Source organism: Phyllobates terribilis, unplaced genomic scaffold (assembly GCF_046119375.1).
Source record: "Phyllobates terribilis strain yellow unplaced genomic scaffold, ASM4611937v1 Scaffold_5__5_contigs__length_657084704, whole genome shotgun sequence".
In the NCBI taxonomy this organism is placed as follows: Eukaryota; Metazoa; Chordata; class Amphibia; order Anura; family Dendrobatidae; genus Phyllobates; species Phyllobates terribilis.
Window position 1 is genome coordinate 130,131,741 of NW_027362765.1, and position 26,495 is coordinate 130,158,235.

At 45.8% G+C, this 26,495-nt stretch overlaps 1 protein-coding gene across 2 annotated transcripts in view; it reads right to left on the bottom strand.

Annotated features, from left to right (window-relative positions):
- Nucleotides 1-26,495, bottom strand: part of CDH4 (cadherin 4) — a 1,143,840-nt gene that overhangs the window by 268,082 nt on the left and 849,263 nt on the right. For both annotated transcript variants that reach the window (XM_073683019.1, XM_073683020.1), the window contains one exon: nucleotides 18,565-18,794. In XM_073683019.1, coding sequence (XP_073539120.1) covers nucleotides 18,565-18,794 — 230 coding nt within the window. The remainder of the gene's footprint in view (nucleotides 1-18,564; nucleotides 18,795-26,495) is intronic.

The following is a 26,495-nucleotide window of genomic DNA, read 5'->3' on the forward strand; positions in this document are numbered from 1 at the left end:
TGCATAGGTTCCTCCTCTAGATCGGAGGACAGGAAGGATCGGGACAAGGCGTCAGCCTTAACATTCTTGTCTGCCGGGCAGAAATGTAGGATAAAGTCGAAGCGAGCGAAGAACAAAGACCATCGGGCCTGACGCGGATTGAGTCTTTGGGCATTCTGGAGATATGCAAGGTTTTTGTGATCAGTATAGATGATCACTGGGTATAGAGCCCCTTCAAGCAGGTAATGCCACTCCTCCAGTGCCAATTTGATGGCTAGCAGTTCTCGGTCTCCTATGGAGTAGTTGCGCTCAGACGAGGAGAAGAGTTTGGAGAAGAAGCCGCAGGTTACCATTCTCCCGGATGAAGATTTTTGGGTGAGCACCGCTCCGGAGGAGGAAGCATCAACCTCCAGGAAGAACTGTTTGTTGCAGTCCGGACGGTGCAGCACTGGGGCAGAGGAGAAGGCTTGCTTTAAGGAAAGGAAGGCCTCCTCAGCTTCGGGCAGCCATACCTTGGGATTTGCTCCCTTAAGGGTGAGCGCAGAGATGGGAGCAGTCCGGGAAGAGAAGTGCAGGATGAAGAGATGGTAGTAGTTGGCGAAGCCCAGGAATCGCTGACAGGCAGGAGCCTCTAGGTAGGCTGTCAGGTGGTCACGGCAAGTGACGGGAAGGAGCCTCCAGGTAGGCTGACAGGTGGTCACGGCAAGTGACGGGCAGGAGCCTCCAGGTAGGCTGACAGGTGGTCACGGCAAGTGACAGGCTGGTGCTTCCAGGTAAGCAGGCGGGCAAAGCCCATAGACAGACTGGCGGACTGAACGGAAGACAGACTGTCGGGCTGGAGAGTAGTCAGGCTGGCGAACTGGACTGATAGTCAGGCTGGCGGGCAGGACTAGTAGTCAGGCTAGCAGCGGGACCTGAGGGCTGAAGCAGAGGTAAGTACACTGTGCATCAACTATTGCTCGGGCACCTCCATATTGGAGGAGGTGCTTTATATATGGGAGGACCTCCGGCAATAGGCCGGGGACTCCTTAGGGTGGCGCGTGCAGCCCCTTTAAGAGGGAGGGAGCACGCGCGCGCGCCCTAAGCACAGTGCCCGGGAAGCTGCGCGTGCCGGCAGAAGCAGGAAGAGGAATGCTGGAGGACGCCGGACGGGGAGCGCGGCGGTGAGAGGGACGGCGTCTCTGCCTGGCAGGAGGCAGAGATGCCGATGCTACAATAGGTCATCAGTAAGAGATCAGTTAGGGTACGACACCCGGTACCCCCGCCAATCAGTTGTTCTCAGTGCTGGATGTGCTCAGTTGTGAAGCTGATCGATGGAGGTGCCGAGTGTCGTACCCCCACCAATATGATATTGATGAGCTTTCCTAAGGATAAGCCGTCAATATAAAGTTCCAGACAACCCCTTTAAGTGAGGTGGCCCATGCACAATTCTTGCAGTGTCCGCCCATGGTACAGACAGTGCTTGCATCCAAAAAGAAGATTTCCATATGTTTTTATAATGAGCCAAAGCACTGAATCATCAGATTGGATGAGGCACTCTCTGAACGGTCAGAGGCATACTGATTGTATACTGCAGATAAATCTGGATGCTTCGTTCTTTTCAATCCACTTTCTATTTTTTGCCAATTAATGACAGCAGCGAGACAGACTGAAAAACATATTGTAAAGTTGATGCATTTGATGCATCAGATATTCAATCAGTCAATCATTGAACCCAACGTTAAAGAAATAATGTATCTGGTGACAGACTGAGAATGCGGAACTGCAGTTTGTCGTTGAAGGAGATATGGCAAATGGGGAAAATTAAAATCATGGACATTTACAAGTGGATCAGGTTTTTGTAGAGGCCAAACACAAGGGAAATAAGTACTTAAGTGAGCTTCTTGATGTTGCAGGGATTGGTTGTACAAGATTTCAATATTGATTTTCTAATGATAGGGGATCATATGCCCTGTGGCTTTACTGTGTACCAGGCACATTTCCATTCATTTGGGGATGGCAGTGATTAATATTGCAGTTCAGTCCCATTCACTTGATAAGAATTGGGCTGCACAGAGCTGCGGTACCAGGAACAGCCACCACAAAATGGGGCACTGTGATTGGTAGACAATGAACGTGGTGAGTTGCTTGTTGGAATGTTGCAGCATCTTCAATTAGCTGATCAGTGGGTGTGCAAGGAGTGAGAAGCTCCCAATCTAATAACAATGAGCTATCCTTAGGATTGACCACCAATATTAAAGCTCTGGAAAAGCACCCTTATGGGAACTGTTCAAATCGATATTCAATGGGCTCCCCCTAGCGGTGACTCCTGACAGCTAACATCTCATCATTTTACACCAGGAATGAATGAGGGAAGGAGTGGACTATACTCTGTGTTAGAAAGTTTATGACTATAGAAAAGAGATGAGCAGATGGCTTCACACAACACCTGTACAAAGCCCAGGTCATTGCTCTTTGGCTGTAGACGAGAGCTGCAGGAATTTCCCGAGTTTATGAGTTCCTCAGCGTGGCGTTTGATTCGTCAGCTTGGCGAGACATCATCTGTGTGATGTGCCTCGCACAGGTGAAGTCTTGCCTGCCTGGCTAATCATAAACCAAGTCTGAGTTCCCGAAGGGTAAAGAATTTTGTCCACCTCCTGTAAAAAGGCCAGAATGCACTGATCTGGACCACAGTACAGGATCTGTTGAAGTAAGCCACCCATCTCTACTACAGATCCAATAAAGGTATGTACAGTACTGTGCAAAAATGCTGCAAAGTAAGAATGTTTTCTAAAACAGAAGAGATTGTATTTTATTAATTTATAAAAATAAACTAAGCAAAAGAGAAATCTAAATCAAATCAATATTTGGTGTGACCGCCCTTTGCCTTCAAAACAGCATCAATTCTTTCAAGTTCACTTGTCACTTGCTCACAGTTTTTGAAGGAACTTGGCAGGGAAAGTATTGCAAATATCTTGGAGAACTAACCACAGATCTTCTGTGAATTTTGTTTTTGTTAAATCCTTCTGTCTCATCATGTAATCCCATATAGACTGGATGATGTTGAGATCAGGGCTCTGTGATGGCCATAGCATCACTTCCAGGACTCCTTGTTCTTCTTTAAGCTGATGATAATTGTTATTGACTTTGGCTGTATGTCTGGGGTCGTTGTTCTGCTGTAGAATACATTTGGGGCCAATCAGAAATCTCCTTGATAGTATAGCATGAAGGAAACGTTTCTGCTTGTATTTTTAAGTATTGAGGACACCACTAATCTTGACCAAATCACGAAGTTGATTTGTTGAAATGCTGTCCCAAACTTGCAAGGAATCTCCACCATGCTTCACTGTTGGCTTCTGACACTCATTATTGTACCGCTATTCAGCTTTTTGGCAAACTGCCTTCTGTTACAGCAAACTATTTCCAATTTTGACTCATCAGTGCACCAGCTTAAATTTCTTTTCACCCTAGTTTCTATGTTTTTGTGCATAATTGAGTTCATTTTCCTTGTTTCCATGTCAAAGGTATCAATTTTGGCTGCAATTCTTCCATGAAGACCACTTCTGACCAGACTTCTCCGAACAGTAGATGGGTGTACCTGGGTCCCACTGTTTGCTACTGAGATGATGGCACTGCTGGTAATTTTCAATGGGAAGTAAAAATTATGTTGCCTTTATCTAATGCACTAAGTTTTCTTGGCCAACCACTGCCTCAAAAGTCCTCAATGTTGCCCATTCCTTGGAACAACACATCATGAAACCCCAATCTCCTTTGAAATCTTTGCCTGGGAGAGACCTTGCTGATGCAGTATTACTACCTTGTTTCAGTTTTCCCATTGTGTATGACCTGTGACATAAAACTATCTTCCACAACCTCACCTTTGAAACAGAGTTTGGCTGTTCCTCATCCAAATTTAAGCCTCCTTCACAGCTGTTTTTGTTCCAATTAATTACTGTTTCTATCTAAATATAAAAACGCTGATCATTATCACCTGTTGTTAGGCATAATTAGTTGCTCATACATCTGACAATAAGCCTACAAAATCCCTGACTTTGTACAAGTGTATCTCGATGTAACTACTTTTATGCCCAAAAATGACAAAAGTATTCTCGGAGTGATACATTTATTGGCTAACCAGAAAAAAAAAAAAAATAAAAATATATATATATATATATATATATATATATATATATATATATATATATATATATATATATATATATATATATATATATATATACTGTATATATATATATATTTTTTTTCTGGTTAGCCAATAAAGGTATTGTAATGCACACGCCCGGACTGACTGGCGTGTGCGTGTTTATGTAGTGATTCCACTGTGCCATGAACCGGAGAGTGCCTGGAGGGGCGTAACTAAGTATCTGCCCGATCCGACCAAGGTCGCACGACGGCATACGACGCCAGTGCACCAGGGAGGAACCGAGCAGAGGAACCAGGGTCTACTCCAGGTCAGACTCCGGACACGGCTGTTGACCCACACCGGGGAATACTGGAACAGGCAGACTAGAGCGCAGGCTGGGTAGGGTCCAGTACAGACTGGGAGACAAATTCGAAACCGCAGACGTGGCGGACAGAGCTGAGCAAAGCGAAAACCGCAGACGCGGCGGACAGAGCTGAGCAAAGCGAAAACCGCAGACGCGGCGGACAGAGCTGAGCAAAGCGAAAACCGCAGACGCGGCGGACAGAGCTGAGCAAAGCGAAAACCGCAGACGCGGCGGACAGAGCTGAGCAAAGCGAAAACCGCAGACGCGGCGGACAGAGCTGAGCAAAGCGGAAACCGCAGACGCGGCGGACAGAGCTGAGCAAAGCGAAAACCGCAGACGCGGCGGACAGAGCTGAGCAAAGCGAAAACCGCAGACGCGGCGGACAGAGCTGAGCAAAGCGAAAACCGCAGACGCGGCGGACAGAGCTGAGCAAAGCGAAAACCGCAGACGCGGCGGACAGAGCTGAGCAAAGCGAAAACCGCAGACGCGGCGGACAGAGCTGAGCAAAGCGAAAACCGCAGACAGAGCTGAGCAAAGCGAAAACCGCAGACAGAGCTGAGCAAAGCGAAAACCGCAGACGCGGTGGGAACAGGGCTCTGTTCACACAGAACAGACTAGAAGGGAAAGGCAGAACCAGATACCCACAGGGTACTTGCAGAGAAGTAGCGAGTGGACCACAAACTCGCAAACGGAAGTACAGTGACAACGAGCAGGAGTTAGGTACGAGTTCAGACTCTGCAGAAAAAGGAATGGAACGGACATAGAGAAAAAACAGGTAAAAGATAGGAGAGAGTTCAGACTGGAACTGAGTGTACGGAGGAGACCGACACTGCAGCGGGATACAGGAGCGGGTCTGGGAATACGGCCCCCAGAGAGGCAGGACGAACAGGCAAGGAGCGTGTTCAGACTGGCCTGGAAATACAGCCTCCAGGAAGGCGGAACGAACAGGCAAGGAACGAGTACAGACTGCAGGTTAAGGTACACAGATAGGACACAGTACAGACATGGGAACAGATACTGCAAGACAGGTAACATAGACAGGACCTGGCATGTCAGAGACAAAAGCCAACTGACAGGGCAAGATGCTCAGGCATGGGTTAATTGGGGCAGCTGGTTTAAATACCAGGTGACAGACAGCAATAGGCTGAGGACGCACAAGGGGTGTGCCTGCAGCAGGTACAAAAAGCAGGAAGTGATCGGGCGCCGCCCTTAAGCAGCAGACACAGAAGCAAACAGACCGCATGGAGGGAAGCCAGAGAGACACCCTGGACTGGAGATCAAGTGCGCGCTCTTGCACAGTGGGAGATGGAGCACTATGCAAGGACGCCGCCAGGTATGTTACAGGTATCACTCTGAGACTAATCTTGTTATTTTTGGGCATACAAATATTTACATAGAATTTTCTATAACTTTGTATTGTACATTACTAGTGTATCTAAAATAATTGATGCTGCTTTGAAGGCAAATATTGATTTGATTTAGATTTCCTTTTGTTCATTCCCTTTGCGCTTTTGTTAATTGATAAAAATAAACTATTAACACCTATTATTTACGGCATTTCACTTTGCAGCATTTTATTCACACTTACCTAAAACTTTCGCACAGTATTGTATGAAATGTGGTCCTATGTACAAAAAAAAAAGGAATAAAATGGACATTTTAGGCTAGCATTGACTACTGGCCCTAGTCAGTGCAGTTTCTTCTTGTCATGTCTCTCGCAGAATCTGCATCGTACAGAGGGGGCTGTGTGACCTTTATAAGGCTCTCCACATCCAGAAACACAGGCTTTGATTAACAGGCCATTAAATAAAATTACTGCTCCCTTTACAGAAACAATACAATTACACAACGGAGCAATTGTGTAATTAAATCAGCAAATCGAGGTAAAATACTGTACATTTCTCTTAGTTTAGTGGGTTATGAGCGTACAGGATGTGCCAATGTAGCTGGAGAATTAAGGCGCGATAGATTGCTACTTTATTAAATGTCAGTAAACACAATCAGCCTCATACATCCTCCTCTCTGGTCTTCAGCAGGAAATATTTCCTGCCATTAGAACAGAACGTGCCGCACGTCATCTTATAGTATTTATACATGGATCATTCCCAGCACAAAAAAAAAAACACTGGTCGTTGACCACAATGTTACACTTCTGGAGCTATAACTCATGCCAAGGGTCCCTGCTACAGGCACGGGATCCCATCATAGGCACATATTTCTCCATGGACACAGACACAAGAACTAATGTTCTTAGACAAATTTAGGATCTTATGATAACAATCATCCAAAATGGATTAAAGGTTCTAGCCGCTTCGAAGCTTCGTGCCTAAAAGAGTCAATGGGCCTCTATTCTACTGTACATAAGAAAACCTGCACTATATATTGGCATATATTGTCAACTAGGGGCCTGGTTAAAGATTTGACATTCGGGCCCAAAAGCTTTTGGTATAGTCTAGTATGAAGACCCGGGGTCTTCCGTGGGCGTAACGCCACTCAGACAACACAGGGCAAGGGTAAAACAGCGTGGCAATACTTTATTAAACCGCATCACCTGGGTCTACATGTGAGACTCCCTGTGGGTAAAGTTCCGCCGGATCTTCTTTCAACACTTACACAATGGGCCTAGACGATTTTTGAACAATGATTAGAGGCTCCTGAGATACTATTGAGATTAGTGGAATGCTGGACACTTTACAAGTTAAATTAGTGTACATAAACTGACGAGCAAGCAGAACATTAATAAAACACAGCCAGCAATCTCTAATAAAACACAATAAGGTATTTCTCTTGGATTAACAAATCTAATCGTCTGGTTAATTAAGATTTGAAGTTGTATCGTCACAACTAGCCTTACTGTTTTTACTTATTTTTTCCTTCTCTGCTTTTCACGGGTTGAGTTTTTCTTAATACCAACCAGAAAAAGACATTTTGCCAACCCAAGAGCTTGCCCCCCACGTTTCGCACTATATGAATGCATTTAAGGAATTGTGAGTGATCTTCGCCTTTGCTTTTGTTAGCACTCATAACCCCCCCAGTAGATAGTAGATAGCAGGTGGCCGATCGTTCACCCAACAGCTCTCTCCCCCTCATATACAGGAGTGCTCGGCTTGTGTTCTCTATGAGAGAGCTGGTGTCAGACTCCACTGGAGGTGGCTTAGTCCATGGTGAACAAAAGGATCAGAAGTCCTAAATCGATCATGCTGGATCGACTGACCTTAGTTTAATGTGTTATGGGTCCTTAATATGTGAGGGCCATGAGATAACTTAATATCCACATGAAGGGTAAAGAAAGACAACCCCAGCACTGTATACATGTATTGGGACAACCACTGGTGGACACAGACAGGAAAGGGCCCCTGTGCAAGAACAATATATGAGCCCTTTGCAGCCCAAGAGCTCCTAAAAATACAAAATTGCCATTGATTTGGAGGTATAAATAGGTCCCCTTGCCTCTTGGGCTCCTGTGCGGCCGCACAGGTAGCACTAATGATGTGTCCACCCCTGGGGACAACTCTTGTCTATATACCATATCCGAAGATGAATGACTACTCTAGTAGTCAGAGCACACAGCCACGGCTAAAAGCCTCCCGTGTTCTGTAGGACTCAACGTGACCATGTATTACCTGGTTGCCCATTTGTGAAAGACGGCTGACATCTTACATGGTCGCAATTACTATTGTCACAAATTTTTCCCTAAAAATTATGTATAGATGCATAACTAGACCTTGCTAGACTAGAAGAACTGGGTGACAACCTTTAGAGAATCTGAAATAATGGTGATACTAGCTGTTGTCCTGATTTCGTAGAAAGATGTATAATCAAGAAATTGCTAACAATCTCATAGATGGACCTGTAGATTTTTCTTTTTATCGACAGGGGGCTCTCTAATTCAATGAGTCTGTTGTTCGTTAGCTTTTAATTCGGCTTGGGTGTGACATTTGGATTGAGACATATGTAGTTTCTTTAAAGAAAGTGTCCACCTCCTGAGAGAATGCCTTTACAACAAACACTTTGAAGCCTGAGCATATGCTTCTCCTCAGAGCCTCTCTGTTAGCACGGTGTACAGGAACACTGTGGAGATCAATGGCGCCTGCACAGTTATAGCCCCCTAAATGTTAAAGCAGTGGCATTGTGTGGCCCGGTTGGCAGACATGACTTCGGGATTTCCAAATGTTGGTAAAGGAAACTTAGTGAATGTGGAGATTTCTTTTCATTTCCAATGTGGCCCTAATTAAAAAGAATAAAAGCTTTTAGCTCCGGAGCAGTCCTCTGAAATAAAACATGTATGAATTGCGACTGATAGGAATTAGAAAATGGATCTGGAATCTAAAAGTTGGATATGGGGGCAGATAATGTAAATTGTACAGGTTCATGCAATCAATGATATACTGGATATATGATCAAAATCACTACTACAATTTATTGCGTGAAGGTAATGTGGCTGAAAAATGGTCTACAAACATGTATGACAAAATTCTGTATGATCTGTCCACACTAACATCATGTTTTTCCAATTTTAATGGCAGCCATAAGATTGTGATGGGTCCATTTTCCAACAAGTCCAAGAAAAGTGACAGGCCCCATGTTTTAACTCCTTTACATCCGAAGGTGGTTTGCACCTTAATGACCAGGCCAATTTTTACAATTCTGACCATTGTCACTTTATGACGTAATTACTCTGGAACGCTTCAACGGATTCCCCTGATTCTGAGATTGTTTTTTCGTGACATATTGTACTTCATGATAGTGGTAAAATTTCTTCAATATCATTTGCGTTTATTTGTGAAAAAATCGGAAATTTGGCGAAAATGTTGAAAATTTTGCAATTTTCAAAATTTTAATTTTTATGCCCTTAAATCAGAGAGATATGTCACACAAAATAGTTAATAAATAACATTTCCCACATGTCTACTTTATATCATTTTTTTTTAGCAGGAGCTATAAGGGTTAAAAGTTGACCAGCGATTTCTCATTTTTACAACAAAATTTACAAAACCATTTTTTTAGAAACCACATCACATTTGACGTGACTTCGAGGGGCCTTTATGACCCAAAATACCCAAAAGTGACACCATTCTAAAAACTGCACCCCTCAAGGTGCTCAAATCCACATTCAAGTGGTTTCAGTGGAAACCCCCTACAAGTGACACCATTTTGGAAACTAGACCCCCCAGGGAACTTATCTAGATGTGTGGTGAGCACCTTGAACCCCCAGGTGCATCACAGAAGTTTATAACATTGAGCTCTAAAAATAAAATTTTCACATCCCGCAATGTTTTATTGGCTGTATAACAGCTGCAAAACATTTGGGGCGGAGACTCGAGCATGTCACTCGAGCACCCGCTATACTCAGTGCATACCCGAGCACCTGATGCAAACTCGAGTAGCGAACACTTGCGCTCAACATTAGTCGCCATATCTACGGCATTTTTTTTTCTTTACTTCTGAAAAAAATCCCAACCCCAACCCTAACCTTAGCCCAACCCTTGCCCAACTCTAACCCTAGCCCAACCCTAACCCTAGCCCAACCCTAACCCTAGCCCAACCCAAACCCTAGCCCAACCCTACCCTAACCCTAGCCCAACCCTAACCCTAGCCCAACCCTAACCCTAGCCCAACCCTAACCTTAGCCAAACCCAAACCCTAGCCCAACCCTAACCCTAGCCCAACCCTACCCTAACCCTAGCCCAACCCTAACCCTAGCCCAACTCTAACCCTAGCCCAACCCTAACCCTAGCCCAACCCTAGCACAATCCTAGCCCAACCCTAACCCAACCCTAACCCTAGCCCAACCCTAACCCTAACCCTAGCCCAACCCTAACCCTAACCCAGTCCTAACCCTAGCGCAATCCTAACCCTAACCCTAGCACAACCCGAACCCAAACCCTACCACAACCCAAACCTTAGCCCAACCCTAACCCAAGCCCAACCCTAACCCTAGCCCAAGCCTAACCCTAGCACAACCCTAACCCTAGCACAACCCTAGCACAACCCTAACCCTAGCACAACCCTAGCCCAACCCTAACTCTAGCTCAACCCTAACCCTAGCCCAACCCTAACCCTAGCCCAACCCTAACCCAACCTTAACCCTAGCCCAACCCTAACCCTCGCCCAACCCTAAGCCTAGCCCAACCTTAACCCAACCCTAACCCTAGCCCAACCCTAACCCAGCCCTAACCCTAGCGCAATCCTAACCCTAACCCTAGCACAACCCTAACCCAAACCCTACCACAACCCAAGCCCTAGTACAACCCTAACCCAAACCCTACCACAACCCTAACCCTAGCCCAACCCTAACCCTAGCCCAACCCTAACCCTAGCACAACCCTAAACCTAGCCCAACCCTAGCCCAACCCTAGCCCAACCCTAACTCTAGCTCAACCCTAACCCTAGCACAGCCCTAACCCTAGCACAACTCTAACCCTAGCACAACCCTAACCCAAATGCTAGCACAACCCTAACTCAAACCCTAGCACAACCCTAACCCTAGCACAACCCTAACCCTAAAGTTTATTTTTTATGCCATTCCTCATGCGGTATAAGTGATTAGACATCTTTATTCTTCGGGTAGGTGCAATTACAGCGATGCCAGATTCATATCGGGTTTTTATGATTGACAGCTGTCACACACTAAAAGACGCATTTTTTTGCATAGACTAGTTTTTGCATCGCCATATTTTGAGAGCTACAATTTTTCCATATTTCGGCCAACAGAGTCATGTGATGGCTTGTTTTTTGCGGGACAAGTTGACGTTTTTATTGGTACCATTTTCGGGCACATGACATTTTTTGATCGCTTTCTATTCTGATTTTTAGAAGGCAGAATAAACAAAAACCAACAATTCAGGAATTGGTTTTTTTTTTTATGCCGTGTGGTAAAATTGATAAGGTAGCTTTATTCTTCGGGTCAGTACATTTACAGCGGTACCGCATTTATATATTTTATTTATATTTTGGCGCTTTTACACAATAAAATAGAAAAAAGAATTGTTTTTGCATCGTTTTATTCTGAGAACTATAACTTTTAATTTTCAGTTGTTGGAGCTGTATGGCGGCTTATTTTTTGCGGGACAAGATGACGTTTTCAGTGGTACCATTTTTATTTACATTCGTCTTTTTGATCGCGTTTCATTCCATTTTTTGTTTGGCGGTATGATGATTTTTACCATGTTCACTAAACGGGGTTAACTAGCGGGACAAGTTTTATAGGTCAGGTCGTTCCAGACGCAGTGATACCAAATATGTGTACTTTTATTGTTTTTTTTTTTTTTTCATAAGATTATTTATTTATGGGTACAATACATACATATATATATATATATATATATATATTTTATAGTTTTACAATTTTTTTTTTTTCTTTTTTTTCACTTTCTGACATTTTTATTACTTTTGCACTTTGTCCCACTATGGGACTTTCACTTTTTGCAGCCTGATCGGCTGTATAGCACAGGAATGCAGCACCATCCCTGTGCTATGCAGCCTGTCAGCACTGAACAGGGAGAAGTTACTTTGGTCGTGCACTGCGCATGACCAAAGCAACTTCCTGACTCCTGGTGACCCGGATGTTGTCACGATGACATCGGGTCACCATGGCAACATCAGGGACCGGACTCAGACGCCACGGGACGCCGGCAGAGAAGGTCCTCTTGCCACCGGAATGCTAGGATCAATTTCGATCGCAGCATTTCGGGGGTTAATGTGCAGGGAGTGGTGCGGGACGGCTCCCTGCACATAGCACCAGATGTCAGCTGTGACAATCAGCTGACACACGGCGGTGATCTCGCCCGCACTGCTTGTGTGCGGGCAAAATCGCTAGGGTGTACTATAATGTATTAGGCCAATAAGGCCCAGGGCACAGATACATATTAGTATGCCCTGGGCCAGAAAGGGGTTAATGGTTTCTGTTTGGGTGGTATAAATTATGTAAAAGCTTTAGGAAAGGACATGGGCACATACGGTCAAAATTTACTAGGTATATTATCCTAGAGGAGCTGGGGAGAATGAGCCACTCCAGAGCTGCGCTAAGTGAGTGACAGTACACCGCTCCTGAGCCGCAGCTCTGGAGCCGCTCATTCCCCTCTGCAGCAGCGGTCGCATAGATTACAGCGGGGGACACCTAGGAGAGGTGAGTACATGGATTTTATTATTTTATTCTTATTTTTACAGGTGGGGACACTGCGGGATCAGACTACCACTATCCTCATCATTGTTCCTACTGGTGCTGATCGCATCGCCGGCAGGAACCATGATGACTTGGGAACTGTAGCGCTGATTCCCAGGCGCTGTCCGTGTGATCCTGATGCAGAACATGGTTGCCACACGTGGGACATAACTGTGTACACGGGACACGGATATCTCCGGTACCATTTTTCTGGTACCGTAAATATCCGGATGTGTGAAACTGGCCTTAATTGAGAACAGCATAATGTAGGGGCAGAGACCCTGATTCCAGTGATGTGTCACTTACTGGGCTGTGGGCTGTAGGCTGTAGCTTCAATACAATCAATGTTTTATCAGCAGGAGATTACCATTAGAGGACTATTGTAGGTTTTATGTGCAAACCAGGCTAGTTACTCTGGATATTCCCGCCCCTCACCACTGATTGGTAGTTGGCTGATAATGTACAGTGTACCAGGGGTGGACATATCACTGGTGCAATCTGTGCGGCCATGCCCAACAGGTAAAGGGGGCCCATTTCCACCTCCAAAGCAGGTGGAATTGTGTATTACGATAAGTTATTGGACTGTAAATGGACCAAATATTGTTCTTGCACTGGTTCCTCTTTTGACTGTGTTTGCCACTGCAGCGTATAGAGGAAGCTGTCAATCAGGGGTGTGGGCGGGGTTATCCAGAGCTCAGCATTCAGAGCACTGATACATCTACAACAGAGAAAACAGGTATTCTATCAAAACTACACTATGCAGCTCAGTAAGAGATACTTCACTAGAATAATGGTTTCTGCCCCTACGTCATGCTGCCCTGTAAGTGACACATCTCTGTAATCATGGTCTCTGCCCCTACATCATGCTGTTCTCAGATTACATAACAAACCTCTGCTGATATATTTCCTTTACAAAGTCCCTCTTCTTACAAAAGAAAAATTATAATCCCTCCTCAGATGGATGCTAGTGTCATGTTATCTGTAACTTGCAGATTTTGGGCCTTTTTCCTGGAATGCACATTTCCTCTCTCCATGGTTCTCCTCCATCTTGTATTTTCGGTTTTACGCTATAGGTATATTTTGATGACTGGGAACTCCATGACAACATTTTATATATTCACGTCTGCTACGGATTTGTGTAAAATAAATGACACTTTTAAACATTTGGTGTATTTTTTTTCTTCCATTTTTATACCAACACTACAGTCAGTTTTATCTACTGTATATGAAGTGTGCATCATGAATGGAGATGGAGAAGTAGGGGGTCTCTTCTCCACAAGAAGGATCCAAGATGCCTCTGGGGATATAATGTGCTCCTGTGGGGAACATTCAGTCTCATCTACATATTCTAATTGAAATGCTTTCAGGTTTACCGCAAGAATGAACAACGCAGGCAACGTTTCTGCTGATTCAAAGGCAAAAGTGTGTGCAGTGGGCAAAGTTTACTCGGCAAGAGGAGGAGGTGTGCAGAATATCCCCAGGCCGCACTAAATGGAAAGCGCTCAGCCATGTAACACTGATGAATACACAATCAAAACCTAACCCACTTTACAATTTGGCTCTCAATCTCTCTGCCAGTTCCTCACTTTCATTTCTGAAACGCGTGAAGGCAGATATTTTTTCCAGTGAGTAAAAAAAACACTGTCGGCATTAGTTGTGGGTGTAGATGTTTATATTCCATAGAGACGATCTTTGTAACAAATCTAGGATACATGAGCGATCACAATATGTGTGTAAAATGCCGTGAAAGATATCACTACCTTGTAGTTTCTGATGACAACGCTATGTCATTACGATGAGCCATCCTTCAAGTAACCGATGTTCACGCCAAATGCTCCAAAAATAACGATGGCTTCTCTGCTTCATTGTTTAGCCACACTGCGATTGTGACAAAACAGGCAATAAAAGCCACATTATTGTATGGCCAAGTTTTTGTAGATCAAATTCAACTTTTAAAAATGTCATCTCGTTATTTGGAGAGATTTTTTTAATGGGAGTTCATTGGTGTTTCTATTTCTTTAGCATCGTTTTCACACTCACGTTCTTAAAAAAAAAAAAGAAGAAAAACTTGGATATCCATCGCCGTCAATAAGGGAGCAATCAGTATACTGAATCAGCTTGTATTAACTTGAATGGTACACTGGTGGATACAGACGGAAAAGGACCCTGTGCAAGAAGAATATATGGGCCCTTTGCAGCCTAAGAGCTCCTAAAAATGCAAAATGGCTTTGGAGGTAGAAATGGGCCCCCTTACCTCTTGGGTCCCTGTGAAAGAACAGTATATGCGCCCTTTGCAAGGTAGAAATGGGCCCCCTTATCTCTTGGGCCCCTGTGCGGCCGCACAGATTGAATCACTGATATGTCCATCCCTGGAATGGTAGACACATATAGATTGCCCATAAGACTACAAGAGTAGTGTTGCCTTTGAAAAATATTGGTATTAGGAAAATCCAACAAAACAGGCTATTCCATTTTTTAAGTTCTAAATATCTACTTGTTAGATTGTTGTGGGTCCCCCAATGATTGGCAGAATGGGGTGCTTGTGTCAAGACCAAGACCAAAAAACTATGAATGAAGCAGCAGGTCGAGCATGCACGCTGCCACTGGACTCAAGTCTATGACAATAATGAGGATAGCTGAGCCTAACGCACCGCTTGGCTATCTTTGGGTATCTTCAGTGTCATAGACTGGAGCAACAGGCAACATTCAACTGCTCCTGATCATACACTTGTGGCAAAGAGAGAATCGGGGAAGAATAGGAGACACAAGTCTCCCAGTTTGGTGATCGGTAAGGATATAAACCATCTAATGGATAGGTGATAACTTGTTTCGGCTTGAATAATCCTTTAATACTGTTGGTTTTCTAGGAAAAAAACTAAAGTTAATTTAACTTTAATGCGTCATATCCCTATTAAAAGTACAATTCCACTTGTAACACTCTCGTGTTCTTTCTTTCTTGGGTCAAAAAAAAAAAGGCCACAAAAACTATGTACATGCTGTGTACTAAGAATTGTCTAAAATTGTTTCAAAATCGCATATAAAATATATGAAAAAATAAAAAATATATGAAATATATAAAATATCTGATTATAGCAATCAAATATATGAATGTATGTGAATATAAAGTGATTCATTTTTACACACTACTACTGCATATCTGGCCACTGTGCTAATTAATATAGACAGCAACAAATAGGAATGTAAGGTTTTGAAATTCTTTTTTTACTTTTAAACCAGACAATCTCTTTAATAACATGATCTGATCATTGCTTCCGCTCTCACACTTGTCAGCGATTCCACTACTAACCCTAATACATGCATGACAGGAAACAGATCATCAACCTAAAGGTAGGTATTTAGGGGCTGACCGTCTCTGAGTACCGGTGTGTCCTTCCTACATAATAGACCTGAAGAAGTGATTCATTGTTACGTAAGTAGAAAACAGTAACAGCTGATGTATCACATTGCTTTATACTGTCTTTTACATGCTGGGCTATAATTACAGCTACTGTTTCTTATAATATACTGCGTGACGATAAATCTTAAATTAGCTATTTTGTGTCTTTATCTAAATACTCGTTATTTATGTATACATAGAAATACATATACAAAAGAATACAGCAGCACTTTGTAAGTGCTAAGATGGATGCAAACATTAAATATATGAAATTTGGACTGCATTACTGTAGAATATACTTATAAAAATTAAGGTACTTATTGCATAAATTGGCTAATTCATGAGAGCCCACCAGCCATGACAAGGAGTACCTTTCCTTGATGGGGCCTTAACTTAATATTTATCAAGCATGCTGGATCCTACCTGTTCTATAAGTTTGTAGGCTGTTAGCCGTGCAGAGACATGTTTGATAAATATTAGGTCAGAGAAAGGCACTTCTTGTGGTTGATTGGCTCTCATGAATTGGCCAATTTATGCACCTTCATAAAGTACCTTCATTTTTAGAAGTATATTCCATATGGCAGTAAGGCAGTCCCATTTCCATATATTAAATGTTTGCATACATCTTACAGAGGCTGCTGTATTCTTTTTTTTGTGTAAATTATGCAGTCATTGCAGTGTGCACTTGCTCACACTTGCTTTATTCTGTTCGGAAGTACTGGTCAGTTTTAATTTATATCTTTTATTAATATACTTGAATCTACAAAAGGTGCCCCGCTTTCAAGATAAAGCTGCCAAAACCCTGGTTAGAAGTTATTTCCGGCCTGTGCTCGACACAGGAGAGTTTCCTGTGCTGTAAGTGAAGGGGGCTGGCTGAGTGGCTCATTTCAATGAATAAGCCAGCATGAAGGGGGTGACTTAGCGACTGAAATGAGCCACTCAGCCAGTCCCTTCCACTCCCAACACCAATGATGGACTGAGCTAGGAAGGTCCTATCAATCAGTTACAAGAACCTTTTAATGAACCTGGGACTCCATCAATTAGCCTAACCCCCTTTCATTTAAGCTGTAAACCCCTTTAAATTACCTAGAAACTTTTTGGAACAGCTTCATTAAAACTCTTTTCCCCATGCAGAGGACTTCTGGAGAGGGAATGTCTACGCCAGAGAAACCCTATAATAATACACCTTGGCCATATTTTCCTTCTACAATGATATTTAGTGAAATCCTCCATTATCCCATTAACATAAAACAGCAATATATCGTCAGAGGGAACATTTCTCTATAAGATCTAAGTGCAGGATTTCCCTATCTGTAATAATACATCCACTCAGTATTCAAAAGAATTGTCATTTCTCCCTTAAAATGAAATTAATGACATTTGCAAACATGAATATAATTGTGCCCTGAGGTTACAGTCACCTCCACACTTACGTAAAGGAAAAGGTATCGGAATAATTACAAGATGAGCTTGTGAAAAGGGAAAGCTTAAAACAATTAGTCATCTGTATGTCACATTCCTCTACACATAGAATGTAAAATGTCATCATTTCTAATCAGCGGACTGCAAAAATAATTACATGGAACCTCAGTTGTAAATTGGAATACGTATTGAACATACATGTCCTGTACAATAGACACCATTGATGAAGGTGTTTTTGTCAGAATACTGCCGCCATCAAATGTTGCAAATTTTTTGAGTAAAACAAAGTTGCGCAAAAAAAAATTATGCCTTTTGCCATTATCCCTCCAGTGTCGGCCAACTCCGCCAAAGTGGGCAGAGATGATGAAGGGTGGGGCGCAATGAAGCCTGTCCAATAACTTCATCAAAAGTTGTGGAGTAAGTCCCGCCAGAAATGTTACACCTGTCACTGACTGGAGTAACATTTCTGGTGAGGTGAACATCAGTGAAAAGAAGCGCCTAAGCCTAATTCATTAAAAGGGATCTCTCAACAGATTTTTGCTATCTAATCTGAGAATGACATAATGTAAGGGCAGAGACCCTGATTCCAGGGACATGTCACTTGCTCAGCAACTTGCTGTTGTTTCAAGTCAATCAATGTTTTACCTGCAGAGAACTATCATTAAAGGACTAAGTGTCTAATGCCAGGCAGTCCAGCCAAATTGTATAACCCCGCCCCCACCACTGATTGGCAGCTTACTGATAATGTACGGTGTACACAGAAAGCTGCCAATCACTGGTGTGGGTGGGGTTATACAGAGCTCAGCATTCTGACAGCTACAACAGAAAAACAGGGATTCTAACAAAACTATACCAAGCAACCCAGTAAGTGACACATCTCTGGAATCAGGCTCCCTGCACCTACATCACGCTGCTCTCAGATAACATAGCAAAAACCTGCTGACAGATTTCCTTTAAGTGGCGTGTGCCTTTAAATTAGGTGCATCTTACTCCTGCATGCCCATCATGAAGACTGGTGTATGAAATGCTAGTCTTAATGAATCAGGGCCCATCTATCTATGCATTACCACCTAAACCCATCACTGACCCGACATAGTAATAGGGTATTACAGTACCTGGTGTTGACTATGGTTGAGGGTCTTGTCTTCTACCAGCAGGTGGATAGCAGCTTCCCATTTCTCTGGAGTGTGGTGGTCCCAGGCTGCCACTACAAATTCTGCTTGTTTGGAGGGGATCTGAACCTTGCGGGCTGTGTACACCGCTCCATCTGTTCCCACTTTGAAATCTGGATTGCTGGTTTCATACCAGATTCCCTGTGTTCCTGTATTGCACCCATTAAATTTAACTGTAAAAAAAAAAAGAGATTAGTGATTAGTACATGGGATATGGGAATGTTCTAAATAATTCAGTCCCATCATTATCTAACATTTTATATTAATATTTAACAACAGTAATATAAATGGCACATTGTAGGGGGGAGCCATGGTTCAGATTTTGGGTTGTGCCCAAGAATCGTCAAGTTAGAATACTGATCTAGGAAGCAAATGAACCAATCATTGTGGTTTGGGCTGTGGGAAAAAATGGATAATACCGAGAAAACTCCTAGCACTCACTGTGCTATCCCAGGATTAAGAATATTCAGTTTGAAACGCGTTAGTTTATGCATGTCCCGGTGAACTGAACAATTTTTAAAATCATTTTTTCTTTTTTTCTAAATAAATGGTTGTTTTTAACTAATTCAATTTTCCTCAGACTTGTTGCTGAATATATCCTCCAGAGAAAGCTCCCAGTCTTCTCATTTATATCTGGGCAATTGGGCAACATCCCACAATCTAGGTTTGTCAAAAATAATGCATGCTAATGTAATGCAGGTGCCGGAATGCAACGCACAGAGACACAAGGCGAGAACAGTCAGAGATGATTGGAAACAGTTTTATACAACAGGTATTCTGAAACAAGGGATTAGCAACAAGGGTAATGAACAGTGGTTTGAAATAGCAGAAAACTACAAAATTTCTCAAAGTAAGGCGCAGTCTCTTAAAATAAGGCGCAGTCTCTTAAAGGAAGGTGCAGTCTCTTAAAGTAAGGTGATGCCCTCAAGCATGAGAGACACCACACAAGTTCTTTAAGCGTGAATTTGGCCCTAGCGGGGGTCACCGGTTATTCCCGCTAGGCCGTGAGTCTCTTTCCGGATGAATTCAATTAAATCACGTGGTGCTATTTTAGCCCCAACCGTTCCCCTCCCAACCTGCGTAATTAAACCCAATTGTACCCGGTACCATGGGTGAGCAGTGGAAGTGCTTGGCTGTTGGGGGCAGTCTCTCGAGCCTTGGATAGGGGGTTCCAGGCCTCGTCTGTCGGCGGCCGACGTCGGGTTCCGCGAACTCACTCAGCACCGCGATCAGGTTCCTAGTATCCTCAGCAGGCACAGCACTCGAGTCACAACTGTGAGGGATCCGGAGCTCTTTTACCGGTGCCCGGCTGGAGCACCTCTCAGGCCTCTGGATTTGGCCTATCACGCGGGGTTTCTCAGGAAACAGGGAGCACGTCTGCTCCTCTCTGCTGCTTGGCGCCAAAGACCCCTCAGGTTTGGCGCGCTGGCCTCTTATCTCTCTGAACTCCTTCCTGGAAGTCACCTGATCGGGTCCAGCCTCTGAATCTGCCCTCCCTGCAACTTCCTTTGTATATTTTGGTTCCGCTTTACTGTCTGGCCAGTAGATGGCAGTCTCGCTCCATCCTTGAAACATCATGTTGAAGTTCTTTTACAAGCTTTTTTGCTCGTTCTACATTCCTCCCTCCTTTTTGCTCGCCAGTCCTCGGGCGAGTGGACTCCTCGCAGAATTGATGTCTCCTTCCAGGCAGTGCAAGCTCAGACAGGAGTTGGGCACACTCCTGCGTTTTCTGTTGGATTCGAGACCAGATAAACTCTTCCTGAGCATACCGGTTAGGAGGAATTCCGGCATTAGCCCGCTCAGTTCTGCGGGGCTCTTCTTGCGGAGGAGACTCCGGGAGATCCGAGGAATCAACTACTGGGGATTGCAAATCATTTCCTGACTTATTCTGACTTCCACTCGGGAGTGGCACCAACGGTTTTGACGGGCCCAACTGCATTGTGGCCCATCCTTCTTCATCCCCCAAGGTTCCTGTATGTGGCACTTCAGCCAACACGTCTGAGGGCCCAGTCCTGTTACAGACTTCTGCTTCAGAGGAGCAAGGTCACAACATATTATGGTGCAACACCCTGGATGTCGCGGCATCATCCCCTTCGGGCCTAACCTCGTAGACGGGGTTGTCTGGGTGAACCTTCTTCACCACCCGATATGGTATTGCCTCCCAACGATGGTCCAGCTTACTTCCAAATCGTTTAGCCCTCACCAGCACTCTGTCTCCTGGCTGAAGCGATCCACCTGTGGTCGGGGGCCGAACTGCATGCTCTACTTCCTGAAAATTCTGAACAACCAGTCTTCTCACGGTATGGAGTCGACGCTGGTGTTCTCCAATCCAGGTACTTGGGCTACTGCCCGGACCGGGGTCTTCTGAGTCTAGCTCCAGTTCGGTGATTTCTCGGCCACTTCTTCCAAACAGCAACAAGTAGGGAGTGTAGCCGGTGGTTGCATGAACTCGATTATTATACACCCACACCAGCTCGGACATGAATTCGGGCCACTTCATCTTTTTGTCAGCTTCCAGTGTTCGCAACATTTGCAACAGGGTTCGGTTAAAGCGCTCACATGCACCGTTCCCTTGCGGGTGGTAGGGCGTTATCCGGGAACGGTCGATCCCATAGATGCGGTATAGCTCATCCATCACTCGTCCTTGGAAGCAGGCCCCCTGGTCAGAATGTATTCGCTTCGGGCACCCATAAATCCGGATGAAATCTTGACAGATGGCCTTGGCTGCGGCTTCTGCCGTCTGATCTTTAGTGGGCGTCACTACTGCAAACTTGGTGAAGTGATCAGTCATGACTAAACAGTGTCCATAACCGTTGTATGAAGTTCCTACCATCAAGTAGTCAATCATCAAGACTTCCAAGAGGGCAGAAGTTCGGATGGTCTGAATGGGAGCTCTTTGCTCCGGGGGCTTGTTCAACTCACACTGGCGACATGTTCGGCAGACCCCCTCAACTTCTTGTCGCAGTTGAGGCCAATATACCAGCCGTTCCAAACACCGGAAGGTCTTTTCTACTCCGAAATGAGCACCTCTTCTATGAGCTTCTTGGGCTAGCTGTGTTACTAGCGCTCCTGGAATTACCACTTGCCAGGTAACAACAAACTCTCGAGGCAGCTGGATTCTTCGGCATAGCAAGCCGTCCTTCAGGAGGAGCCTCTCCCACTGGCCTAGGATTTGTAGGGTAGTTGGAAGTGAAGCGGCTCTGGTTTCCTGGTCGGGTCTCTGATTAAGGGCGACCCATTCTCTCAACTTTGCTAGCTCCGGGTTGGATTGCTGCAGATGTATCCATTCGTCTCTTGAACGGCCCAGAATCTGAGTGGGCCTCGGCTCCCCTCTGGTCTCTTGGGCGTCGACCACAGCAGCGGCGAACTGGCTGAAATCCGGGATCTCGTCGCCTTCGAGCTCCTCATCTCTGTCCTTCTTCGGCCCCGCCTGAGTGACCCGGGACAGGGCATCTGCATGTGTGTTCAGGGCCTTGAACCGATAGGCGATTTTATACTGGAATTTGGACATCCTTGCGACCCACCGCTGTTCTAACGTGCCCAGTTTGGCGTTCTCCAAGTGGGCCAAAGGGTTGTTATCTGTCCGCACTTGCACTTCTGACCCTGACAGGTACTCAGCAAACTTCTCGGTCATGGCCCACACCAGTGCCAGTAGCTCCAGCTTAAACGAACTGTAGTTGTCCGGATTCTTCTCCGTATCTCGGAGTGACCTGCTGGCATACACGATCACTCGCTCTTTCCCTCCTTGTACTTGAGCCAGCACTGCTCCCAGCCCATGCAAGCTTCCATCAGTGTACAACATGAACGGCTGCGAAAAGTCAGCATAGGCCAGAATCGGGGCATCTGTTAGCGCCATTTTCAATGCTCGGAATGCCTCTTCTTGTCGTGGGCCCCACTGAATGGGCTGCCGCTTGGCTCCCCCGGCTGTTCCTCTCAGCAATTCATTGAGCGGGTTCGCAATCTTAGTGAAGTCTTTAATGAATCTGCGGTAGTATCCAGCGAGCCCCAGGAATGCCCTTAGTTCCCTTAGATTGGCGGGCGTGGGCCACTTCTGCACGGCAGCTACTTTCTCCGCAGTGGGGTGCACCCCTGCACTGGACACAGTGTGCCCCAGATATTCAATTTCTCTTTTGAAGAGACGACACTTACGAGGCTTAATTTTCAGGCCATGCCTTTGTAGCCGTTCTAACACTTGTTCCAATCGGCGGAGATGATCCTCAAACGTTGCGGAATAGATAATTATATCGTCCAGATATATTAAAGTGGCTTCAAAGATGAGGTCCCCCAAGCATCTCTCCATCAGCCATTGGAAGGTTCCTGGCGCATTTTTTAGTCCGAACGGCATTCGATTGAACTCAAACAGGCCCATAGGGAGAACAAAAGCTGTCTTCGGACGATCCTTCTCAGCTACTGGGACCTGCCAATAGCCACTGGCCAGGTCGAGGGAGGAGAAGAATTTGGCGCTCCCTAGTGCAGATAGAGACTCTTCGATTCGGGGGAGTGGATAGGAGTCCCGCACTGTACAGGCATTCAGCTTCCGATAGTCTATGCAGAATCTCAGGGTACCGTCCTTCTTTCGGACCAGCACGATCGGAGCTGCCCAGGGGTTCTGGCTTTCACGGATCACACCGTTTCGCAACATGTGGGCCAACAGCTCTTTCACCTCCTGGTACATTTGAGGCGGGATCTGCCGATATCTCTCTCGGATGGGAGCAGTATTTCTGGTGGGTATTTCGTGCTGAATGTCCCAAGTGCACCCGAAATCACCTTCATGCTGTGCAAACACTCCCTGATATCGCTGTAGAAGTTGTTCGATCTGCCTTACTTGTCCAGCAGAAAACTCAGTCAGGTTAGCTTCCATTTCTTCCAGCAGGTGGCGTCCAGCCAACGGTTCTCTTCCATGTTCCTGGCTATTGAGGGACACCTCTAGGGTCCATGGTTTTCCTTCCACAGGTGCCAGCCCTATAGCGTCAGCTTTAGTAAGGGCCTCCGGCATTACGCACACTCGCGCCACCTCTTGTCGGGGCAACAACTGTAAACTGGTGCCACTTAAATTGATGCAGCGCACGGGTACTCGACCGTGCCGCACGGTGGCCAGAGTTCGAGCAATCAGGAGTCCAGAGGGCGCTTCTTCTCCCTCCATTGGTTCAACTTGAATGTCCACGCCCTCTAAGGACACATGTGCCAGCACCGGCAAAGTGAGAACAGTCTGTCCCACCGGCAGTGTCATTGTGGCTTCGGGCGGTATCGATACCTTACCAAGGTACTGGGAGGTAGTGGGCAACTTTTGAATCTGACTGACCCGCACGAGGTGCTGGAACACTCTCTTGTTAGCTGGGTCTCGAGTGGCGCGGGTCCAGTTGTTTTTGCTACAGCCCTCAGCCAGGAACTGTCCAACTTCTTTCAGCACATTCAGGCCCAGGGTTACAATGGGCCCATCGCCTCCGGGCCCGGTGGTCAGTACAATCCCTTTTCGACCGAGGTCCTTTCCACACGCCCGCACGGACATCCATACTACTCCCGCTACTGGGATAGGTAGTTGATTAGCCGCCACCAGTTTGACAGTGGGTTCCCGGCAGGAACGAGCGACTTCAGGAAAGTGACTTTGGAAGTACGTCTCAGGCATAGTGGTCACTTGAGACCCGGTGTCCATCAAACAGCGGATCCGCTAGCAATTGAATTCAGCCCAGATAATGGGCCTCTCGGAGACAATGTCTTCAGAGCTCCCTCTTCTACTCTCTGAAGCTCGAGACCCCACGGTATGCTCCACAACCGTGGGGCATTTTAGTTTAACGGCTGTCCCCTCCTCCTCCTTTCTCGGTTGGGACAGTCTTTGGAGATATGCCCCCTACCTCCGCAGGTCCAGCACTCCGGTCCTCGTTCTGCCGATAGGTCGGGTACATGTCGTGCTGGGGCCGGATAGGAACGTCTTTATCGTTCTGGTCTCCGTCCGCGTTGAGCAGTACGGTCCGTCGGCAAGGGGGCAGTAGGAGTCTTCCTAATAGAATTCAGCTCACCCCGAATGTCTCGAATTTCCTGACGTATTTCCCGTACCCAATCAGGCTCTTGGTTGGTGAATCCAGGAGCAATTGCCTCATGACTTCTAACTGTGGCTTTGAGAACAGGAACTTCTCTCTCCAGGACTCTAGCTTCAGCCCCTACCTCCAGGAAGCCCATATCAGGGCTCAATCGCAGCCGCTTCTTCAGGATCTGCCTCAGGGAAGGGTCTTTCAAGCCAGCAATTAGTTGGTCACGCAACACCTCGTCCAATGGTCCCAGTCCTCGGTTCCCATCTCGAGTTTTCTTAGTGATATGGGCCGTCACTTCCTGTAATGCATTAACATACTGATTTAGTGTCTCATTTTCCCCTTGGACCCGCTGAAACAACCGTAAGCGCAAGTGTCCCAAATCTGTAGTGTCACTGTGCATGTCCTCTAGAATTTTTATCACTTTATCCACGGTGTCACGGTCCCCAGGTGGGCGGTACATCACAGTCTGTCGGGCCTCTCCATCAAGGGTTAGGAGGGCCAGCTCCGCCTGGGCTAGAGGGTCAAGGGGATACATACGTAGCATACTTCTCAGTCTTTCTGCCCAGTCCCAAAGTGACATGCCATCCCCTGTAAACTTGGGAAGATGGCTGAGCATAGCCCCCAGGGGTATATGGCTCCGGCCGGACCCAGCCACAGACTGATCCGCCATCTCTGCGTCTGAATGTTGCATCCTGCCGACTACGCCAAATGTAATGCAGGTGCCGGAATGCAACGCACAGAGACACAAGGCGAGAACAGTCAGAGATGATTGGAAACAGTTTTATACAACAGGTATACTGAAACAAGGGATTAGCAACAAGGATAATGAACAGTGGTTTGAAATAGCAGAAAAATACGAAATTTCTCAAAGTAAGGCGCAGTCTCTTAAAGTAAGGCGCAGTCTCTTAAAATAAGGCGCAGTCTCTTAAAATAAGGTGATGCCCTCAAGCATGAGAGACACCACACAAGTTCTTTAAGCATGAATTTGGCCCTAGCGGGGGTCACCGGTTATTCCCGCTAGGCCGTGAGTCTCTTTCCGGATGAATTCAATTAAATCACGTTGTGCTATTTTAGCCCCAACCGTTCCCCTCCCAACCTGAGTACTTAAACCCAATTGTCCCTGGTACCGTGGGTGAGCAGTGGAAGTGATGGCCCTGCTCACGTATGCAGCTCCTCTCTGCTTGGCAGTCTCTCGAGCCTTGGATAGGGGGGTCCAGGCCTCGTCTGTCGGCGGCCGACGTCGGGTTCCGCGAACTCACTCAGCACCGCGATCAGGTTCCTAGTATCCTCAGCAGGCACAACACTCGAGTCACAACTGTGAGGGATCCGGAGCTCTTTTACCGGTGCCCGGCTGGAGCACCTCTCAGGCCTCTGGATTTGGCCTGTCACGCGGGGTTTCTCAGGACGCAGGGAGCACGTCTGCTCCTCTCTGCTGCTTGGCGCCAAAGACCCCTCAGGTTTGGCGCGCTGGCCTCTTATCTCTCTGAACTCCTTCCTGGAAGTCACCTGATCGGGTCCAGCCTCTGAATCTGCCCTCCCTGCAACTTCCTTTGTATATTTTGGTTCCGCTTTACTGTCTCTGGCCAGTAGATGGCAGTCTCGCTCCATCCTTGAAACGTCATGTTGAAGTTCTTTTACAAGCTTTTTTGCTCGTTCTACACTTGCCTAGGTTACCATGGGTCCCCCGAGCCCTGTGTGCACTGCTATTTGTCTTGTGCCAACGCCACATTTTAAAAATTACACAATGGAGAATATGAAGACTAAAAGCCTGAATCATCAAAGTTTCACTCCAGAATTATGGCATAAAAGTTTTGAAAAGTCGCAACTTGGAGCTGAGACTAAATT